Source organism: Fonsecaea pedrosoi, assembly GCF_000835455.1.
Source record: "Fonsecaea pedrosoi CBS 271.37 unplaced genomic scaffold supercont1.5, whole genome shotgun sequence".
Classification (NCBI taxonomy): Eukaryota; Fungi; Ascomycota; class Eurotiomycetes; order Chaetothyriales; family Herpotrichiellaceae; genus Fonsecaea; species Fonsecaea pedrosoi.
Window position 1 is genome coordinate 144,954 of NW_013550611.1, and position 21,787 is coordinate 166,740.

The 21,787-nt window shown below is 51.5% G+C and overlaps 7 protein-coding genes across 7 annotated transcripts; 4 read left to right on the forward strand and 3 right to left on the reverse strand.

Annotated features, from left to right (window-relative positions):
- Nucleotides 1-264: 264 nt before the first annotated feature.
- Z517_07522 (uncharacterized protein) lies at nucleotides 265-1,974 on the reverse strand (the record flags this gene model as incomplete). Its single annotated transcript, XM_013426043.1, has 4 exons — nucleotides 265-507; nucleotides 565-722; nucleotides 776-1,630; nucleotides 1,686-1,974. The coding sequence occupies 4 exons, from the start codon at nucleotides 1,972-1,974 to the stop codon at nucleotides 265-267; spliced, it is 1,545 nt and encodes a 514-aa protein (XP_013281497.1).
- An 881-nt stretch (nucleotides 1,975-2,855) lies between these two features.
- Z517_07523 (uncharacterized protein) lies at nucleotides 2,856-5,479 on the forward strand (the record flags this gene model as incomplete). Its single annotated transcript, XM_013426044.1, has 5 exons — nucleotides 2,856-2,866; nucleotides 2,924-3,617; nucleotides 3,673-4,584; nucleotides 4,642-4,759; nucleotides 4,839-5,479. 5 exons carry the CDS (start codon nucleotides 2,856-2,858, stop codon nucleotides 5,477-5,479), a joined length of 2,376 nt encoding a protein of 791 aa, XP_013281498.1.
- Nucleotides 5,480-6,450: 971 nt separating this feature from the next.
- Z517_07524 (xanthine dehydrogenase) lies at nucleotides 6,451-10,530 on the forward strand (the record flags this gene model as incomplete). The annotated part of the gene is made up of 1 exon (XM_013426045.1): nucleotides 6,451-10,530. One exon carries the CDS (start codon nucleotides 6,451-6,453, stop codon nucleotides 10,528-10,530), a length of 4,080 nt encoding a protein of 1,359 aa, XP_013281499.1.
- A 562-nt stretch (nucleotides 10,531-11,092) lies between these two features.
- Z517_07525 (uncharacterized protein) lies at nucleotides 11,093-14,899 on the reverse strand (the record flags this gene model as incomplete). The annotated part of the gene is made up of 2 exons (XM_013426046.1): nucleotides 11,093-14,695; nucleotides 14,753-14,899. The coding sequence occupies 2 exons, from the start codon at nucleotides 14,897-14,899 to the stop codon at nucleotides 11,093-11,095; spliced, it is 3,750 nt and encodes a 1,249-aa protein (XP_013281500.1).
- Nucleotides 14,900-15,676: 777 nt separating this feature from the next.
- Nucleotides 15,677-16,432, forward strand: Z517_07526 (uncharacterized protein; the record flags this gene model as incomplete). Its single annotated transcript, XM_013426047.1, has 1 exon — nucleotides 15,677-16,432. One exon carries the CDS (start codon nucleotides 15,677-15,679, stop codon nucleotides 16,430-16,432), a length of 756 nt encoding a protein of 251 aa, XP_013281501.1.
- Nucleotides 16,433-16,980: 548 nt separating this feature from the next.
- Z517_07527 (uncharacterized protein) lies at nucleotides 16,981-18,096 on the reverse strand (the record flags this gene model as incomplete). Its single annotated transcript, XM_013426048.1, has 1 exon — nucleotides 16,981-18,096. The coding sequence occupies one exon, from the start codon at nucleotides 18,094-18,096 to the stop codon at nucleotides 16,981-16,983; it is 1,116 nt and encodes a 371-aa protein (XP_013281502.1).
- A 333-nt stretch (nucleotides 18,097-18,429) lies between these two features.
- On the forward strand, nucleotides 18,430-19,962 carry Z517_07528 (RuvB-like helicase 1; the record flags this gene model as incomplete). The annotated part of the gene is made up of 4 exons (XM_013426049.1): nucleotides 18,430-18,573; nucleotides 18,626-18,845; nucleotides 18,898-19,445; nucleotides 19,501-19,962. The coding sequence occupies 4 exons, from the start codon at nucleotides 18,430-18,432 to the stop codon at nucleotides 19,960-19,962; spliced, it is 1,374 nt and encodes a 457-aa protein (XP_013281503.1).
- Nucleotides 19,963-21,787: the final 1,825 nt, after the last annotated feature.

Genomic DNA, 21,787 nt, shown 5'->3' on the forward strand with positions numbered 1-21,787 from the left:
GGGCGCGAAGGAGGCGGCGATTCACACCAACAAAGACGTGTGTAAGTGTACAGCGATATCATGCGAAGCTTTGCAAGGCCGACGTTGATTCCGGATCAGGTGAGTCACAAGCATGTGCGAAAGCTGGCCAAGACAGTTCGGTGAGCAGTCATCCGGACGTCGAAGAGGCGAAAGCATGGTCGTCGAGGGAGTTCAGAGGTCATCCAGCAGCGGCGTCGGAATTCCGTTCACGAGCCAGGTCACGCTTGGTCCACTCAACGCGCCTCATCGTTGCTCACCTTGACCTTGGCCACCTTGTTGTTGAGCTGCCATGGCGGCATACCACATCTGAAGGTAGTTCTGGTAGCCACCATATGCAGCATATGGGTCTGCCTCCCCTGCCGCTGGGGGTGGTGCAACGCCTTGGGCAATACCACCGGCAGCGGGAGGATACACAGGCTGCTGTCCGGAATACCTGTCCGTATAGTCGTCGCGACTTTCACGTTCACGAGCTTGTGTCCGAGCACGCTGAACCAAATTAGTAAATATGCACCACCAAGTGTCACGCCCAGGGGAACCACCTACCACAACGTCGACTTTCTCCATGATCGCACGTTTGGCGGCATCAATGGCGTGCCGGCTACCGATAAGACCAATTTCGCGTTCAATATCTCGTCCAGCAGCAGGCGAGACATTGATCTTACACCCTGTTTGATTCTGCATGTCACGGATGGACTCACCCCCTACAGGGAGATTAGTCAGACGTTGCACTTCAAGCTGGTAAGCGGAAACATACCTTTGCCGATGATCATACCCACCGCTTCGCCGGGTACAACGATACTATCGTTAATCTTGCCGTGCGAGTCCTCTCGCTCACGGTGGAGATCTTTGATGCTGATACCTTTCTGATCACTCTCTACAATCTCAAGGATCAAATCTCTTGCATATTGCTGTGCCGACGCACTGCCAATCAGATTGACCGGTCGCATACCATTCACGCTCTTGTTTTCTCCAACGATGTTGACATGGCATCCACTTCGATCTTGTAAATCTCGAATAGTTTCTCCTCCTCGACCGATAATCAAACCCACGGTGCGATCGGGGACCATCATTTGAAGGCTGTCGCCTTCTTTGGTACTCGTGACCTTGGTTTGGTTGGTGCGGGGCTTGTCCTGACCCCTCTTCACAACTTCGTTGTCGTCAATGATCCTGAAAATCTCGGCCTTGGCCGCTGTCCGGGCCGTTCGACTGCCAGATATCCTGCAGTGCCGTTGAGGTCCAGGCACTTCGGGTCCATCCATGAATTGTACCCGAGCGCCTGTTGTGTTTTCGACTCTGCGTAGATTTTCTCCAGAACGTCCGATGATAAGACCTACCACACCTTTGTCGAGAGGTAGAATTTCTGATTCGCCTTCACCTCCTCGGTCAAGCCCAGGTGAGCGATCATCTCGATATCGCCCAGGAGAATAACGTCCGCCTCTTGGAGAAAAGGAGCGCTCTCTATTGTAACCGCGCTCGTTCCCGCGTCGTTCATCCCTGTAAGTATTGTAGGCATCGCGATAGCCCTCGCGGTGGGGGGGAGACCGAGAGGGTGACCTTGAGCGTCGGTACGTTCTACTTCCAGTGCGAAGATCTGATGGGTTCATAGGTGCTAGAAAAAAAAACTGTCAGTTGGCGCCTCAAACGTTTGGACCGGTAGAACATACGTCTACTAGGATCATAAGAGATGCCCTTTTCGGCAGCGATGCCCCGAGCTTTGGCGACAGCATCGGCAATGCTGACAGAGCCGGAGCTGACTGGCTTTATGTTGGTCAAGTCGACACTCCCGGAGTGTATGGGCTGAGGGAGTCCGTAGGGCGGTGCGCTGCCGGGGGGAGTGGCGTATTGAGGTGGAGGGTAAGAGGCACCAGGAACAGGTGGAGGGGGAGCGGTTTGCGGAGTGCTACCTTGCCTCTGTGCCGCCAGCGCGGCGAGGATATTGCTAAGGTCTGCCATCAACCTTGAATGTGCAAGAGTGCAAAAAATGTCAGGTCGCAACAACCAGAGACAAACTAGGGTAAAAGAGCACGCAGTCGAAAAAGAAATCTTATTCAGAACCAACGAGGTGGATGTTGGTGCTATGAGTTTCAGGTCAGAAAAACCCAGGCGCTGCAGCCACTTTCTGGCGCAGGTGGGGGCTTTGAATTTGGTCAAGATCACGTGCTTGGACTAACCGTAAAGAGGTACATACCAAACTTCTCAGCCTTGGGAAGTAACAAAGCTAGTGGGCAGCCTGGTTCCAACGTTGTTACTCGCTTCGCAACACAATCAACTATATTTTGATGGACAACGCATCGTATGGCGCGTCACCTAACAAGCAGCCCACTTGTCTCCACGACATTGGGATATTCCTGTGCACTAAACTCTCGTCCGTGTCTTGAGGAGGGCTTTGTGCTCAATAAATCTAACAGCGTCCCAGTGCTTTGGCCAGAAACAAAGAAAACTCCAGCACTGATGTAGGTTGAAAGTGCCTAGCTAGTGTAAAGGATAGAGCACTGTGCAAAATTAACCAGCAATACCGAACCGTGAGGCCACTAGCTTTCTCTCGATTTCCGAATATATGCGTTCACAAAATATACCGATTTCTCATGACCTGGGGCACTCGTAACCACTGCAGCGATGTGCACCTTAAGAAATTCAGAGCACGTGTCCATTTCGTGCCGGTACTCTTCAAAGGCCTATGTTGTTTTCTCGGCCTGTTAGCCGACTGTGATGAATCTCATTCACAACCTAAACCGCAACTCCGTGCCTCCAAAGCACTGAAACCGCGTCTTTTGTAAAGAACTGCAGACAGAAGCTCTTCTCAAAGAGGTCCATGCCGGCCTCGCTCTCTGGCAATGTCAAGCGCGTAAGCAGCTCTCCGAGTCATCACGAGACGCATGCTGATGTATTTCACCACTGGCAGGTCAGACAACAAGTCCGAACAGCAGGACGAAACCACGCAACACACTCTGAGGCACTCCCACGCATTTGTGGCTCACACCTCTTCGTCCTTGAAAGATTCAAAACTCCTGTGGCCCTCGAAAGGGTCACGGGTTCACACAGTCGGCGTGCAGGATGAGGAGCTGGTTGCTGTGACTCGCGCTCTGGGCGATTTATTTCAGGGTAGGGATGCCGAACAAGTCCTTGCTGGCTTTTGCCAGAAGATATTCCTATTATTCCAGACAGACACAAAAGCACTGGGTATAGCAAGTGTCATCGCGGAGCAGCTCTTCAAGAGTTTCGACGACAAAGGGTCATTTGGACGAGAAACGATGCCCATGGGCATCCAAGGAGTCCAAGAATTAAATTGGACCACCCAGAACGAAGAGCTAGCTCCCCTCCGCAAAGAGTATCAAACCAGGGTCAAGGCTGAGGGTGGCCCATTACCACCGTTCTCCATGACAGATTCAAAAGGAAACCAGCTTCTCTTTGCTGGACTGGAGGAGGAGACGCTGATCATCATCGATAAGACAATGCTATCAGCAGGTCTTGTCAGATACCGCCATCATACTTTCGACATAGGCGTAAACCGGGCCAAATGTTCGTGGCAGCTGTTCGTCAAAATCAAACACCGAGATTTTTTGCGCTCGTGGTTTCGCACTAGTGCAGCACCAATTGTAAGTGTTGAAAGTCCGTTCCGATGAGCGAATCCTTCAGGCTGACTCCATGCAGCAAGATATGGCTGTGGCTATTATGACGGCAATGCGAATCTTTTCGGAAGCCCGTTATTTCATCAATGAACCTGGCAGGCGAACAGAGGCAGTCATTTTGGTGGAAACAATCAGACGAGGGGAGTTTTACATGAATTCGACCGTGATTGATGATGATGAAGGAACTCCCGCTGCTCCGGGAACGCTCACCCCTAGTGATTCTGTCGTCTCGGCGCATGATGGCAGTGAACACAATGTTTCTGCCAGTCCAAATTCTTGTTCACGCTCAGATAACTCCCATTCACGACCAGCCACATCTTCGTCTTCGTCATCTTCTGGTTCTTCTTCCTCATCAAGCACAATGGTCAAACGGTCGATCCCAGATTCCACTGTGAATATGCAGGCCAGTTCCACAAAGAAGGGCAAAAAGAAGCGGTCAACCAGAAAGAAACCGCAGAAAAAGACGGCACCTCTGGACCAGACGCAGGCAAACGAAAGCCCAGGAGACAAGAGCTTGTCTGAGATCGTGGACAAGATGGCAGACGCCAAACTCGACGCACCGACCGATATACCACCATCAGCGTCTGCTGTCCAGCATGATGGAGGCAGTCCTACGGAGAATTCGAACGTTCCTACCTCGATGAAAGTGAAGCGGAAGGCTAAAGACGAGGAACTCCGTCAGGCTCGAACAACCGAAGGGCTGGGAAGGGGCCTCGGTGATACTATTTCTCGACGTTCGAGTGATTCTGACCGAACGGTAACTCCAGCAGATTTCTCCAATAAAGATGTCGCCGAGGATTCTTCTAGCAAAGGTCAACAAGGGATCCAAAAAAGTGGAGATGATGATGCAGTTCTTGATACAAAGGGCAAAGGACATACCAAGAAGGAAGACAACAACACCACAACCACTTTGACTGAATCGGTCTCCCGCGAGGTATGCTCTTAATCCTTTGTGTCATTTGGCTGATCACTGACCCAGAGTTTGCAGCAGCGTTCCCAGCCTGTGGACCAGGGGCCTCAACACCCTCCTGCTGCGTTCAAGTTCGACAGCTTTGATCCACGTCTGCGGTGTTTGAAACCCGACTGTCGGAACATGACAAGTTGCTGGGGTGAGTTCGTGTTGCGACCTGACGCGGCTGAGGTCAAATTCCAACATGGAAGCCATGCTAACCTTGGGTAATATATTAGATTGCGCCGTAGTCATCTGCCCTGCCTGTGGCACTGACAGCTTCACCCGCTACTGCAGAAAGCAGCACCTGTACGACGACATTCAACGCCACTGGGCCATGGAATGCGGAAGGAACAAGATCAAGGGACCGATCGACCGGAACACAATTCGCCCCAAACAACTCCCCAAGCGTCCCTACACTTTTGGCCAATACCATGACATGGTCGAGCGTCACAGACAGGCGGTATACCGCGCGATGGAGGATGCTGACTTCTTCATCTTCAACGACGTCGAGATGCTTGACGACAGCATAGTGCAGCCGACACAAGAGCAGTGGAATTCGGTGCGCGGAACAGGTGCTGCGGTGTTACAGATTATCTTTCCCGATGACATGACGCCGCACTCCGACCGGCAAGTTTTCAACTACCACATTCAGCGCATCTTGTCGGTAGGCAAGCCATTGGCCGAGGACAGTTGTATGAGAGCGATGGAAATGATTCGCTCGGCGCTAGTCATGTCGGGCAGCTGGAGGGAGGAGGTATTGACCTACCTGTGCATGCAACTGACAGGTGAATGGGGCAATTTCAAGGTGCCAGAGCGCTTTTACAACGTCGAGCAAGTCAATGGAATGTGGCAAATGCATCGTGTGCTCATGGCATGAGTTCTGACGGCCGCGGCCGCCGGGTGAGAAGGAGGTTTGCTTGAGCATTGTACGATAGAACGTTGAGCTGCGATCAGAGGGGCGATGAGAGCCAGACATAGTAACAGAGAGAAACCCAGCCTTCAGAGGCATTGGGATAGAACCCAAAGATCAACAAAGACGCCGTCGATTCCACCGTTGTAGGGGGTTGTTGTATCTTGTCGCCTTCCTGTCTCTTGACCATCAAGATCCATTGCTCCCGACTCTTGTCCGAGCTGCAAAGTGTATGTCATAGTCTTTCAACAATGTAGCGCTCGTGTTGTCGGCCGCCGACTCTCCAAATTCGCGGGATTCCCAAAGGCTTCAGCGGGTATTCTGATGGCATCAGGTAATAGCTCGATAGGTATGGGGTTGTCCGATCATATTGACGGCGACAGAGAAAAACAAAGTAAGTGCCGTACCAGTTGTTATCGGAGGTCGCCGCTCGCACATCAACAACTGGAGTGGAGAAGAGGGGTTGAGCGGGCGAGTGACCCATGTCGACCATTTCCACTGCGCTTCATTCGCCCACTCGCACCACAGGGAACTTCCATCTCACAGCATCGATGAACGTCAGATGGCTTTACGAGATTGGTGAGATATCGTCTGGTTGCAATTGTCTCCTGTCTGATTCGTGCATTGTCGCCCATCGCGTCCCATTTCCCTATCAATGCCATGTAATACATCGCTCCCGCACTGACCAAAAGCTTCAGGGACTGGCTGATAAGGATCTGGTAGTCTCGAACAAGTCTGTCCTGTCTTTCCAGCTTCATTTCTTCGTCGGGCTGACTTCGTACGACATTTGATCTCGCCCTTGAATTCTCTAATTGCCTTCATCTACCTCCCAAGTCATAGAAAAGGCCGGAGTTGGAATGCTAACCTGACAGGGCACCTCCATTCCTTTTCTTTCCCTCCCTCATTCTCAATCATCCTGCCGACCACGTATAGTCGAGATGGCGCCTGGCGTCCTCGAACCAGCAGCGACTGCTGAAAAGGTTGTTTCGCTCGCGTCCCTTACCGAAAGCTACGACGACACACTCCGCTTCTACCTCAATGGCACAAAAGTCGAGCTGGACTCGGTAGATCCAGAGATTACATTACTCGAATATTTAAGAGGAATTGGATTGACAGGGACAAAATTAGGCTGCGCAGAAGGTGGTTGCGGTGCTTGCACCGTCGTCATCTCCCAATTGAATCCCACGACGAAAAAGATATACCATGCTTCGGTCAATGCATGTCTGGCTCCTCTGGCCAGCGTGGATGGCAAGCATATAATCACAATCGAGGGCATTGGCAGTTCAAAGAACCCACATCCTGCACAACAACGAATTGCCATGGCCAGTGGAAGTCAGTGCGGGTTCTGCACGCCAGGAATAGTCATGAGCTTGTATGCCTTGCTCAGAAACCATGGCCCCGAACCATCTGAGCTGGAAATCGAGGAGAACTTCGATGGCAATTTGTGTCGATGCACGGGTTACAGGCCTATCTTGGACGCCGCTCAGAGTTTCAACAAAGCATGTGGCAAGTCGATCGCAAACGGCGGCTCTGGGTGTTGCATGGAGAACGGCGGCTCATGTAGTGGAGAGACGCACGGTGCGGATGCAGCAGTTGAAAAGAAGTTCACGCCTCCATCTTTCATCCATTACGACAAGTCCACGGAGTTGATATACCCCCCAGCTCTGAAGAAGCACGACTTCAAACCGTTGGCTTTTGGCAATAAGAGGAAGAAATGGTATAGACCTGTGACTCTCCAACAATTACTCGAAATCAAGAATGCCTATCCGGGCGCCAAGTTGATTGGCGGGAGCACAGAAACCCAGATTGAGATCAAATTCAAAGCCGCACAGTATTCGGCGTCAGTGTATGTGGGAGACATTGCGGAACTTCGACAGTACTCCTTTCACGATGACTATCTAGAGATCGGCGGGAATGTTGCCTTGACGGATCTGGAGACTATCTGTGACGAAGCTGTCAAACACTATGGAGCTGTCAAGGCCCAGCCATTCAAGGCCATCAAGAAAGCCATCAGGTATTTCGCGGGCCGCCAAATCCGAAATGTTGGCACTCCTGCAGGGAATCTGGCGACGGCGTCGCCCATCTCTGATCTCAATCCCGTCTTTGTTGCCACGAATTCGACCCTCATTGCGAAGTCTCTCACCAAAACTACCGAGATTCCGATGGCTAGCTTCTTCAAGAGATATCGGGTGACTGCATTGCCAGAAGACGCTATCATTGCAGCAATGAGGATCCCTCTCACCGCCGAGAAGGGAGAGTACGTCAGATCCTACAAGCAATCGAAGAGAAAAGACGACGATATCGCTATCGTCAATGCATGTTTGCGAGTGGCCCTGGATGACGACTACAAAGTAAAGAATGCCAACCTGGTGTACGGGGGCATGGCTCCTATTACCATCGAGGCCAAGCAGGCGTCTGAGTATATTGTGGGAAAGACATTTACAGATCCACAGACGCTGGAGGGAGTAATGAACGCATTGGAGCATGACTTCAACCTTCCATTCGGTGTCCCAGGAGGAATGGCTTGGTACCGCAAATCTTTGGCACTGGGTTTCTTTTATCGCTTCTATCAGGATGTTCTTCTCAACATTGAAGAAGCTAGCAAAGGTGCGGACAAAGAGGCCATCGAGGAGATTGAAAGAGAAATTTCGCGAGGCCAGAAGGATCATGATTCGTCTGTTGCCTATTCGCAGAAAGTTCTCGGGAAGGAACACCCACATATGGCCGCATTGAAACAATGCACTGGCGAAGCCCAGTATACAGACGACATTCCAGTGCAGAAAAACGAGCTTATCGGCTGCCTAGTCTTGTCAACCAAAGCACATGCCAAGCTAATCAACGTCGACCCAAGTCCAGCTCTCCAGCTTCCAGGCGTCATTGCCTGGGTCGACAGGAATGACTTTGCCGATCCAAAAGCGAATTGGTGGGGTGCTCCTGTTTGCGATGAAGTTTTCTTTGCCGAAGATGAAGTGTTTACGGCCGGTCAACCCATCGGCATGATCCTAGCAAACACTGCCCAACAAGCCGCTGCCGGTGCGCGGGCCGTGCTGATCCAGTATGAGGAGCTACCAGCCATCTACACCATCGAAGAAGCGATCGAGAAGCAAAGCTTCTATGAACACTACAGATATATCCGCAGAGGTGACGTGGAGAAAGCATTCAAGGAATGCGATTTTGTTTTCGAAGGCACGTCGAGAATGGGTGGCCAAGAGCATTTCTACCTGGAGACCCAGGCTTCTCTGGCGATTCCAAAGCCGGAAGACGGAGAGATGGAGATCTGGAGCAGTACTCAGAATCCATCCGAAACACAAGCATACATTGCAAAGGTGCTCGGCGTTCAATCAAACAAGATTGTCTGCAAGGTCAAACGTCTGGGTGGCGGCTTTGGCGGCAAGGAGACTCGAGCTGTTCAGCTCGCCACTATCTGCGCAATTGCGGCAAATAAAGTCAAGCGACCGGTCAGATGCATGCTCAACAGGGACGAGGACATCATGACTTCTGGGCAGAGACATCCTTTCTTGGGCATTTGGAAAGTTGGGGTCAACAAGGACGGGAAACTGCAGGCACTCAAAGCCAACATCTTCAACAATGCTGGTTGGTCCCAAGATCTGTCTGCTGCGGTTGTTGATCGAGCACTATCGCATATTGACGGATGCTACAACATCGCCAATGTGGACGTGGACGGTCGCCTCTGCAAGACAAATACTGTTTCCAATAGTGCTTTCCGTGGCTTCGGCGGTCCTCAAGGCATGTTTATTGCTGAGTCGTTCATGGAGGAGATCGCAGACCATCTGAAGATCCCCGTCGACAAGTTGCGAGAAATCAATTTCTACAAAGACGGTGAAGAGACACACTTTAATCAAGCGCTCGAGGATTGGCATGTGCCATTGATGTACAAGCAGATCAAAGAATCCGCCGACTACGACGCCCGCCGGAAAGCGGTTGATGAGTTCAATGCGACGCACAAATGGCAAAAGAAGGGGTTGGCAATCATTCCGACAAAGTTTGGCATTTCATTCACCGCCCTCTTCCTCAACCAAGCCGGTGCCCTGGTTCACATCTACCATGACGGTTCCGTCCTCGTTGCCCACGGCGGTACCGAGATGGGCCAGGGGCTACACACCAAGATTTGCATGATCGTGGCCGAAGCACTGCAGGTACCTCTCACAGATGTGCATATCTCAGAGACGGCGACAAACACTGTTGCCAACGCTTCAAGCACAGCGGCATCGGCGTCATCGGATCTAAATGGCTATGCAGCTTACAACGCGTGCATGCAAATCAACGAACGCCTGGCTCCATATCGCGAAAAGTTCGGCCCCAACGCCACTATGAAAGAACTGGCCCATGCGGCCTATTTTGACCGTGTCAATCTTTCTGCGAACGGCTTCTACAAGACTCCTGATATCGGATATGTTTGGGGCCCGAACCCTTCTGACCCAAGCTTAGAGAACACGGGAATGATGTTCTTTTACTTCACGCAGGGTGTAACCGCGAGTGAAGTTCTTATCGACACTTTGACCGGAGACTGGACTTGCCTACGGTCAGACATCAAGATGGACGTTGGGCGAAGTATCAACCCGGCGATAGACTACGGCCAGATCGAAGGTGCATACGTCCAAGGTCAAGGTCTCTTCACCACCGAGGAATCTCTTTGGCACAGAGCCAGCGGTCAGATCTTCACGCGCGGGCCTGGTGCTTACAAAATTCCTGGGTTTAGGGATATTCCCCAGGTCATGAATGTGTCTCTTCTGAAAGATGTAGAATGGAAAAACCTACGCACAATCCAGCGCTCGCGAGGCGTAGGGGAACCTCCTCTGTTTATGGGGAGTGCAGTCTTCTTCGCCATACGAGACGCCCTCAAGGCCGCGAGGAGACAGTACGGAGAAGACGACGTGCTGAGCTTACGAAGCCCTGCAACGCCAGAGAGGATCCGGATCTCGTGCGCCGATCCTATTCTGAAGAGGTGCTTGGTTGAACCAAGAGAGGGTGAAAAGAGTTTCTTCGTCTCGATATGAGACAAAAGAGAGTAGAGGCATGTCATCTCTACTGGCACACACAGAGGGGACCTGATGAGTGCCAATAGAGCATGAGGTATCGGTTACCTGTGGTGGTAGTATGGTGCAGATCTGGTAGAGGAGATCTATATCCCTACCCCGTGGCACACGTACATACCTACTTACGTCTTACATGCATGACGCATCTATGTCAGAGCTACAAAGCTGCAAAGCCTGTTTGCGCACAGGTCACATATTCGATTCAGTTTTGTGTTCAGAATTATAGGACAGATACTTAACTCTCCATCGTTTATTTCATTTTCGTGACAAAAACACGTCCCAGCGTTTCATGTCGACAAGCGCGCCTCGTCGTCGTAATCATCATCCAGACCCGTGGAGGTCGTAATGCGTGTGTGTGTATGTCTCTCTCTCTTTGCAATCCAAGGGGAAATCTCCCCAGTTCCAACAAGCCCGCACGTCCTACCGTGTGACTTTTCGTGTGTTATGCCATGGAACGGTAGGACATTGTTCCCCGACACCTACCTACCCATAGCAAGAAGCCAGCCCTGCGCAAGACTCAGCACTATGCAGAGCCACCAACACCGACACCGACACCGGATGCGGATGGTGGTGGTGAGAGGTCGACCGCGATGCGAACCGACTTCTTTGGCTTTTCACGGTTCTGCTGCGACCCGACACCGAAAATCGAGACTGGGCTCTGTTGTCCTGCCCGCCGCGAAAGTGCAGGCGCAGGCGCAGGCACAGGCATCCATGGCGAGGGGGAAGGCGAAACGGGATTCGGTCCAAAAGCCACCGTCTTGCCTTTGATATCCTTTTGCTTTTTCTGCTTCTTCGAGGGACGCTCGTCTTCCAGGCCCAGGATAAGATCGATGTCCTCTGCATCGTCGGTGTTGACAAGGCCATCGTCCCGTCTCGCGAACAACGCGACAGGCGCGTCTAGTTTTCCCCCTCTCATCTGCTCCTTTTCATCATCCGCAATCTTCAAAAATCCTTCGCCTCGAATGATCCCGTTCATTGTGCCGTCGTCTAGGAGGCTTTTCTCTGCCTTGACCAGCTCCGCATTGCTCATTTGTCGACGCCGCTTGAGGATCTTCTCCTCCAGGGTGCCTCTCAGAACGAGGGTCTCGACGTAGACAGGGCGTGTTTGGCCGATGCGATGCGCCCGCTTGATTGCTTGCGACTCGACGTCGGGCTGCCAGATGGGGGACACAATGAATATGCGGCTGGCGGCAGCCACGTGGAGGCCGTGAGAGGCTTGCTTGAGATCCATGAGCAGAACGCGAAACACTTCTGACTGGTTGAAGGTCGCGAGGTATGCTGCGCGGCGCGTCACCGAGAGTGTGTTTGCATAAATGAGGAATTTGACCGATAGCAGCTCAAGAGCCTCAGCTATCCAGAAAGCGATGTTGTTCGAGTCGTAGAAGATGATAATTTTCTCTGTTGACTGGAGTGTCAAGATTCGTGAGCAGAGGTAGTTGAGCTTCGCAGATGTGAACCCGACAATACGCGATTTAGCCAGGGCTGCTGGAAGGACGTGATGATCTGGCATGAATAGTCGCTTTCTTGGTGATTGGAAAAGTTCGGGAGCAATGTCTCTCGCTGAAGAGCGGACAGGAGACGGAGTAGCCGATTGGTTTTTGACCTTGGGTTCCTCCATTACGCCCGCTGTGGGAGGTTTCTTTCCAGTCGAACTCGAACGGACTTTATCTCTGGCTTGTTGCTCTTCCGTGGCTCGTTCACGAGCCATTCGCATTGCTCGAAGTCCTGCTCCAACAAGACCCATCAAGGGTCCCTCCGAGCCAAGATGGCTCAGCACATACTGCTGGACTTCTCGAGCTTGGACAGTTCCGAGGAGGACAGGGTTTGAGAGTTGGCCATCCAAGGCCCAAGATTTGGCAGCATGGTCAGGAAAGTCTTCGATATATACGCCGATTTCATGGTAGACCGAGAAAGCATGCCAACCCGAATCACTCAGGGCTCGATTACCATTCAAGATTGCCTCGCTCAGCAATGCCCCGTCTTCGCCAGAAATCTGGCCAAGGTGTTCGTCCATGTATTTGCGACTGACCCTTAAGGTCTCGACCACGTCATGTTTGCTGAATCCAACCCAGTGGAAGCTGGATCGGCGGAGGTTCATGATCAACTCATCGAGGGATTTGCGGTTCTTGGGATGGAACATATAGTCCTCGTCTATCCTTTCCGAAGTAACTGCATTGGAGGTCAGAACCAACCGGAAAAGGTTCATGCTGAGTTTGTCGTAGAAGCTCGGTTCCAGATAGACTGTGGTGTTGTGCAATGGAGGTAGGCAGAGATCGACATCGATATCCTCAATCCGATGGCGGATGATGAGGGACTGGAGAATTGTTCGCAGAGCCGGTACAAAACGACGTTTGCCAGATGCATCGAAAGGAGAGAGATATCTTTTCCAGTCGGCGTAGTCAGAGCCTTTTTGGTTTGCCCAGGGTTGTACCTTGAGAAACCTGACAACGATAGCGCGTAATCGTTCCATATCTTTGAGTTCTTCCGTCGATGTATCTGTGGCTTTTCTCCGTTCCAAGGCCGTCTCAATGGATTGTCTCCGTAAAGCCTCCATGCCTTGGTTGGTTTCGTCGAGTGCGAGATTAACCTCAACACCGTGAAGCGAGTGGGACGGTGTGCCAGACACGACCCACCGGCGTTCGATGGACATCTTGTCCAACATCGCCATTGCATGTGTTCGATAGCTTGAGCCAGCGAAGCCATGCCCCTCGTCGCAAATGACGCGCACCCATCGAACTTCTGTTAGTTGGGACCGAAATCTCTCCTGGCCCTTGAAACGTCTCCCTTGATTGAGATCATCATCTCTATATTCTTGTTCAAAGCGTGACTTGGTGATTAGCACAATGTCATGTCTTATCAATTCCCTCCAGTGAGGTATATCCTTGGTGGTCGAGTCCAGAACCAAAACGTCAAGCGCCTTTTCTTGTGTATGCATTTCTATCTCATGTTGCCATTGGACAAGAAGATTAGGTGGGACAATCAACAGTGTTGTACATGCAAGGCGCAGCACTCGGAGATCTTCTCTTTTCTTCCCTCGTCGGTCCGGCGTCGTTGGGTGGAAGATGGGTTCAACAAACTCACCATCATACTTGGCCAGAGCGTCCGTGCAGCTGTCAAAGTGGTATCCCTCTTTCTTGAGACATGCAAAATGGGCTTTCCACGGCACACCATTCTGTTTGATCGCTCTTGCTGCCAGGTCCAGCAAACTAGGTGTTCGTGCATTGAGCTCCGCAGCAGTTGCGTTCACTCTACCCTCCGGGATTGTAGGATAATGGCCCCTAGTTGCTAGGATCAGGGCAATGCATATCAGCGTCTTGCCGTAGCCCATGGTTTCGGCGAGGATGCCACCACGAGATTCACTATAGAGATGAGAATGACGCAGAAGAACGCCTTCATAGACATCTAGATAGAATGTTGTGCCATTGAGATCTCGGAGGGCCTGCTTTCGTGGGTCGAGAAACTTGGAAGGGTATATTTCCCTCTGGAGCATCGCGGCCACCGACCGCCTCTGGTAGGGATATAATGAGGTTTGTAGGCCGTTGATCTGGTTGTCAAATATGCCACGCATGGACCTCTGACTGTGCACACAAGAGCCCGCATCAACAAGGGAAGTTTGTGGCGAGGACAAGGTATTAAAGATGTAAAAGAGGGATTCCTGCTGGAAGTCATCTGGTTGCTTGTACGTCTGCAAGGGCAAAGCCGGGTCGTATTTACCATCCCACGCGTCCTGAGAAATGTCAATGAAGTCAATGAGCAGTTTCAGAACCTTTCTAAGATCCTTGATCGAGCCTCTAGTACTTCGGTTGACATCCTCTGGCAGTGCATAGACCCGCAATGAGGCACAATCAGGATGGTTGACATGTGGAAGCAGGAGAGTTCTGATCCATAGCCGTTTCTCGCCTAATTTCAGCAAAGGGTGAGGATGTGTAGCTTCTCCCGCGGGTCCAACCATTCTCCAGCTATCACTGAGCGCATTTTCAGAAGGGCGGATCAGGCGAACAGATCCAAGCGCGACATAATCGTCAGTAAAAGGCGTGGTCTCGGCGCCTAGTCGACTCGGGTTGTGGCAAGTTAAGTCCACAGTGCCAGCGATCCGGTGGGACGCCATCATATCTTTTTCAGAGTCCTAAGCACCATCAGCTTGACCTTGAGAGCTGCATGATGTGCGAAAGGGCATGTCTACCATGATGTTTGACTCCACATGTGAGGCGGAACTCTCAGTTGTCGAGGAGGTCAGGAAGAACTGATCCGTATCAAAGGATTGGTCTTCGTCGTCTTCTTCACTATCGCCACCATGACTCGAAAGTGCAGGAGGATTTAATTGGGACATGATAGAGATAGTCGAATAGAAGTCTCGTGGACAAGTTGATGTAGGCTGAGTCGGTGCCTTGAACCTTGAGTAGAGTTGGAACTGTGTGGGAGCTAGTAGGAAGAGTTTATATTTGTGTCTGACAGAAAGTTTGCAGAACTGCGGGCCACATTAGCTTTTAAGATTATGTCAGACAGCGGGGTTTCCGGGAATGCTGAATATTGCACTACAGCCTAGCAGTAAGTCAGGGGAAGTCTACGAGTCCAGCCTCCTTGATACCTGCGACATGAGGTGCATGGCAAGGCTACATCTCCAAGAACTCACTTCCTTCTTTACCGAGTAGAGAGGGAGAGAGAATGATGGAATTTCAACAAAGCTCTTTACCCCGCGTCTGAATGTTCAAATCTGCTCATAATAATATACCTCCGACACCTCGCCTAGTCTGTGCACAGGAAACCTCATATCCTTGATGAGGGTGCCCAACCAGAATTGATGGAACACAACCAGTCCAGGAAGAAGGAGAAATGCGGTCATGGTATCTCGACTCATTCGCCGGTTGTTCGGAAAAGCGAAGCCAATCGCTCCAAGTGGCTGACAAATCCAACCTCGACTTCCTTAGATATAGACAACCGTGACAACCTCGGAAGCCTCCCTCGTGTCTTTCGTGTGAATCCAATTCTTCCCACCCTGTTCGGCGGGAAAAAATCATCAACCAAACTCCTCTTTTTCTTCCACATCACGCCTGTAGCTCGCCTGTGTTTGATGCTCTTCAGCCACACACGACCCTCCCTGTTTAGAATGACGAACTATAATATCACCATTACCAGTGACGTCGTATGTCCATGGTGCCTCATAGGTCATGCGCGTCTGTCTCGCGCCATTGCAGAACACAAGAAGACGTATCCCGATGATAGCTTTCACCTGAAATACTTGCCTTTTTATCTCAACCCACCGCCGCAGCTGACCAGTGGGAGGGGTCCGGCGCCTCCTCCTTTTCCAGCACCGTCGCGCCCTAGGCGTGAAATGTACGCTGCAAAATTTGGACCTGAGCGCGCCAAGCAAATGGAAGCCATGATGACCCAGACCGCCCGTGCTGAAGGGTTCAACTTCAAATTCGGCGGTATGACCGGGCCTTCGAGGAACGGACACCGACTTGTCCACTGGGCACAGGGGAAAGGAGGCGAGGACTCCCAGAACAAGGTTATGATGGGTCTTTGGAGGCGCTATTTCGAGGAGGAAGTTGATATCACCACCCTGGACAACTTGGTGGATGTGGGATTGGAGGCTGGGCTGGGCACCAAGGAGGAGATCACCGAGTACCTGACTTCTGGCAAGGACGGGGAGTTGGTTGACAAAGAAGCAGAAGAGGCGCATCTGAAGGGCATCTCGGGTGTGCCCTTCTACGAGATCAACGATATGTGGGAGGTATCTGGCGCTCAGGATCCGCTAGCTTTCCAGAAACTGTTCCTCAGGTGGAAGGAGTTGGAGGCCAAGGGACAAGTGCCCACAGTTGATGCCGGCGCGAAGACTTCTGCAGGGAATGGCTGCTTGTGAGCATGAAGCCGCAGTGGCTGGAGCGAGAGATTGATCCAAGGGAGAGAAATCTGTTTCTGCGAGCCTCGTGGAATGAAGAAAATGTCACTGTCGCCAAGGAGACAACATCACAATGACAGTGACGTGATGCAGATTGATGGCAGCTAGACCCGTGAAGCCCACTGTGACTTGTCCATAGGTGAATATATGTCTCTTTGCCTGACTACCTCAAACGATACACTCTTTTGAAGGTATGATTTGGCTGTATAGTACATAATGTTCAAGAATTTCCCTCATCTTCTGGCCAGTTCCGTTGGGTATACAAGATGTCCGCTTGACAATGATTTACAGTACTTCATGCCCAGCCACCTGACTCTGCGAATCGCCATGTGTGGTAGACACCAGCATCTTAGTTTTAACTCGATGGCTTCTCATTGAGGGCTTGTTTCCACCGAATGGCTTTCAGCCGACCTGAAGGATCGAGGTCGGACTGCCTAGTCGCCGTCCTGGGACTCGATTGAGACAGCGATCGTGTGTAAGTCAGTCCTTCAGTTCCACCTTGTACCTCCTCAACCTTCCCGTTCCGTCCTTGACTTTGACTGCTGAGACCCTGGCAGTGCTGCCTCGTCACCAGCCACATTAAGTTGAGGATCACTCGGCGACGTGTGGTGTTCTGAAGTGTTTCCCTCGATGTGACTTTCGATGTCTCCGGAGCTGTTTTCCATCGTTGCTGTCGCCACTAACTCCTCGTCCCCCCTGATGGCCTTGTCGCTGTGTTCAATAGAGGTAACCCCTGATGAGATTTCCTGCAGGCCATCTCCAGCAGACTTCTTGAAGGTCCTGAGACCTCTGTAACTCTTGTCAACAACATCCGGCTCTTCCAAATGTTCCGGCAGGCCCAATGAGAGCGGGCTGCTGCGGTTGAGCGTCTCCAGTTTCGGGATTTGGTAAACTTCTTTCTCCCCGCTCTCGATCCAATTCCTCTGCACATGCTTCTCGAATCGGTCAGCCGCCTCTCGTAGATCACGCCAGGCCGCTTCTTGCTGCTCAATCATCTTCGCCCGCACGTTCTCATCATTCCATGCGTCCTCAAAGGAGCTTGATAAGGAGTAGTGTGTAGGCAGGTTGTATTTTTGCAACTGTTCGGCGTGCGCTGACCGGTACTTCGGAGATGTCATGACCAGCCATCGCAGTTTCCAGCCCAACATACCCAGCTCCTTTATTCGAGCAGGTTTCATTCCAGTGACATATTGATCTATACCGCCGCATTTGCTGATGGTCCTCATGACTCGGGCAGTAATAGGGATCTTGAGCTCCCTATTCAACGCTTCGCTCCTCACAGTCTCGACCCGGACATTAGGGAACCAATGTCGCAATGTCTTGCCCTTATTTCTGCCCTTGGATATCTTGCTCCCAGATTGTACCGTAGCGCCACCATAGAGACCAAAATTTGCTTCTGGAAATTGTTTATTCTCGCCGTAAGGGTACGCGGGCATCAAAGGGTCTGTGTGTCGCAACCGGTATACGTCCAGCAAGGTATGTTTCCTATCTTCGAGCTTAAAGGTGAATCTGGGCTTGAAGTACGGGTTTGAGTGTTTGACCGGGTGTCTGTAGGAGAGATATTGGAGAGAGGTAGGACTGCGGAGCACCTCGGGGAGCTTCGTGATCGTTGTGGGAGCTGCCATGGTGAAAGTGACACTACCGGGTCGAATTGAAGAAAGGACCAAGATAAAGGGGAGTAAAAGAGGTCCAGGAGCGCACAAAAAGCACCCGCGTGTGGCAGCCTGTGCAAAGCGGTGCTGTTCTTGGGTGCATCGAGTAAGAAAATAAAGCAGCACAATTGAGAAGTATTATGAACCTTGATGGATTTTAGCGCGCAATTCCCAAATTCTGGGGACTGTGCCAGTGACAACCACCATTTGACCACCAAACCACAATTCGTCCTTCTTTTATTCTCTGTGTCAGAACGCGACAAACATCGTGGCTTTTCTAGCTTTATTATCAAAGAACTAGCGACCATGGTCAACATCAGCGAAGTCAAGGGCAATGCGCGCGAGAACAGAACTGCGGCGCATACGCATATCAAGGGATTGGGCTTGCGATCAGACGGCACTGCTGAACCCAATAGCAATGGATTCGTCGGACAGGCTGCCGCCCGTGAGGTACGCTTCGCATGTCCAAACGGAATCTATTCGCTCTACTGACAAACATTAGGCCTGCGGAGTCGTTGTAGACCTGATAAAGGCCAAAAAGATGTCAGGAAGAGCAGTACTATTAGCAGGAGGACCTGGCACCGGCAAGACAGCTTTGGCACTGGCAGTATCACAAGAGCTGGGGACAAAGGTGCCCTTTTGTCCAATCGTCGGCAGCGAAATTTATTCCGCGGAGGTCAAGAAGACAGAAGCTTTGATGGAGAATTTCAGGAGAGCAATCGGTAACCTGAACCCTTCGATGTCCCTTACTGAGTTGGTACTGACCACATGGAGGTCTCCGCGTGCGCGAGACGAAAGAGGTGTACGAGGGCGAAGTGACCGAACTCCTCCCCGAAGAAGCAGAGAACCCTCTCGGCGGCTTTGGCCGCACCATCTCCCACCTGATCATTACCTTGAAATCCGCCAGAGGCACAAAAAAGCTCCGCCTCGACCCCAGTATATACGAAGCTATCCAAAAGGAGCGAGTGACAGTTGGCGATGTCATCTATATAGAAGCCAACACCGGGGCATGCAAGCGGGTGGGTCGCTCAGACGCCTACGCGACCGAATTCGATCTCGAGGCAGAAGAATACGTTCCCGTACCCAAGGGAGAAGTCCACAAAAAGAAAGAGGTTGTCCAGGACGTCACATTACATGATTTGGATATCGCCAACGCGAGACCTCAGGGGGGCCAGGATGTTATGAGCATGATGGGCCAATTGATGAAGCCAAAGAAGACCGAGATCACGGACAAATTGAGGGCAGAGATCAACAAGGTAGTGAGTAGGTATATTGATCAGGGTGTTGCGGAGTTGGTCCCTGGTGTCCTCTTTATTGATGAGGTGAGTACATTGATATTGAGCACTTTGCGAAATGTTCTTAACCGGTCTTTGCCAGGTTCATATGCTCGACATTGAATGCTTCACCTATCTCAACCGCGCCCTTGAATCTCCTATCTCACCCATCGTCATCCTCGCCTCAAACAGGGGCAACACTCTCATTCGCGGTACACAGGACATCGCAGGTGCCCACGGCGTCCCTCCTGATCTACTTGCCCGCTTGCTCATCATCCCCACACACCCATACAACGCATCCGAAGTTCAGACAATCATCCGTCTACGCGCGAAAACTGAAGGCCTTTCAATATCCGAACCTGCACTGGAGAAGGTTGCACAACATGGCACGAATGTCAGCCTGCGATACGCCCTGCAGCTATTGACGCCCAGTAGCATTCTTGCAAAGGTCAATGGCAGGCAGGAGATTGGTGTTGAGGACGTGGCAGAGTGCGAAGACCTGTTCATCGATGCGAGAAGAAGCGCCAAGGTCGTGGAGCAAGCAGGAACTTCATTCATTAGTTGAGGGCAGCAAGATCACGAATCCCACCAGTCAGCTATCATACCCGCTCACCAATCAGCTTGAAGAGGTTGGCATGCAGAGGAGGTAGGCAAGTGAGGCCTAACAGTACCCGGCATGACAGAGACTGCTCTAGACATGATGTCGAGCCTCCAGCAGGGAAACTTGGGAAGTGGCTTCATGGCTAGCCTACGCGACGCTTATCAGGCTAGAAAGGCGTAGAGGACCCGTCACCTCCCACAAACCTGGAAAGGTTGCTGCGAAATCAACGCCAGAACCACGAAGAGACGAAATTTGGTGTGGATCGCACGGGCACGCGAGTCATGTAAAACATCCAGTATTTGAACAGTAATGAGTTTCCAAGTTAAAATGGATTGGGAATATTTTCTGCGCAGGGAGTCATTGGTGAAAAAATTGAAATGTGCGTGTCCGAAATACGCAAGCATATTCCCTGTGTTCGCTGAATTGCCTATCCAGAATTTATCCTCCTCCTCTTTCCTTCTAGTCAACCAGACACACTGCAACTATGAGAGTACATCTCTAGGGACAAACAGGGGGAGCGGAACGTGGACAACTATCTGCACAAGATACCGGTCAGCGCATTATATAGACAGGTACATGGAAAATAGCAAGAGTCTCAGGTAAAGCTCCAATCAGACATCCAAGGAAGATTTGCCGCTCAACGACACCTGGACTTAAAATAGGTTCATATGCCAGGGCTAGCGTGGAAACTGCGAATGTGGAAAAGGTTTTCATCATAGGAATCAAGGGAAAGTAGACACAAGGTGATGTGAGACGGGGTAGAGCATCTGCAAAAACGTACCTCAAAGAATCTTACAGCAACACATGCCTTAGAGAAACTCTACTTCTCCATCGCATTCCTAGACTTCGAGTCAGCATCAGACCACACAGAGAAAGGAACACAGCAGATGTTGTGGAAGCGTGTGATAGTCAGACATAAAATACTGGCTAGTAACAGACTGTTCAGCGATGACAGTCCGAATGTTTCTTCAAGGGCGACTCAGGATAGAAAGAAGAAGAGGTTTGGTTGTCATCTTACAAGCCGCGTTTTTAAGAGGCAGGAGAATTCGTGGAGAGTGTGCTTACCATGCCTTCAATTTACAGGATGTAGTACCGAGCCTGCACTCATTAGGGCATGAAACAGAATCCAGGAATTTGCTTTGTGGGAGTAGAGACAAAATGCAGAAGAACACAGGTGAAGAATACAAGTACAGAGGGAAAAGAGGTGCCGAATTTATTTTCTGAAACGGCGAGCCGCTAGTGCTGTATCGGGTCAAGCGTGGGCTGCACGATTGCTTGGCGGATGATTGGGGGATGTCGGCCGGGCCTGGCAAGTCGCTGGGTTTCAAGTTGGGCCCCGATGGCCACACCACCCACCCCCCCAGCATCTTCCGTGGTCTGTAAGTGTCTCTCCCTGCACCTGCACACCTGCAGATCCTGTTGCACCTGCGACTTGGAACCTGATCTTCAGTCTTCACCACCCAGGCTGGGACAGTGTCTGCTATTCAGTCTCAACTGGCGCTCTCGCTGTCTTGTCGCTCTTTTCCCTTCCTCATCGCCCTTTACTCTGCTTTTGGAGCCTGGCTCCCAATTTCCGACCGGTTCTCGTCCACACTGGGCCGGGGTCATCAGATCACGAGTAACACCGCAGTGTACCAACCCGATAACATCGCAACGGCCACTCTCACAGCACTCGGATCATCTGCCTCGCCAGGTTAATCGCTCTAGCTGCTCCTCTGCGATCCACGAGAGGATGAAATGGTCATGAAGCCTCTGCGCGCTTCCATCACTGCCGCCACCGCCCGATGAT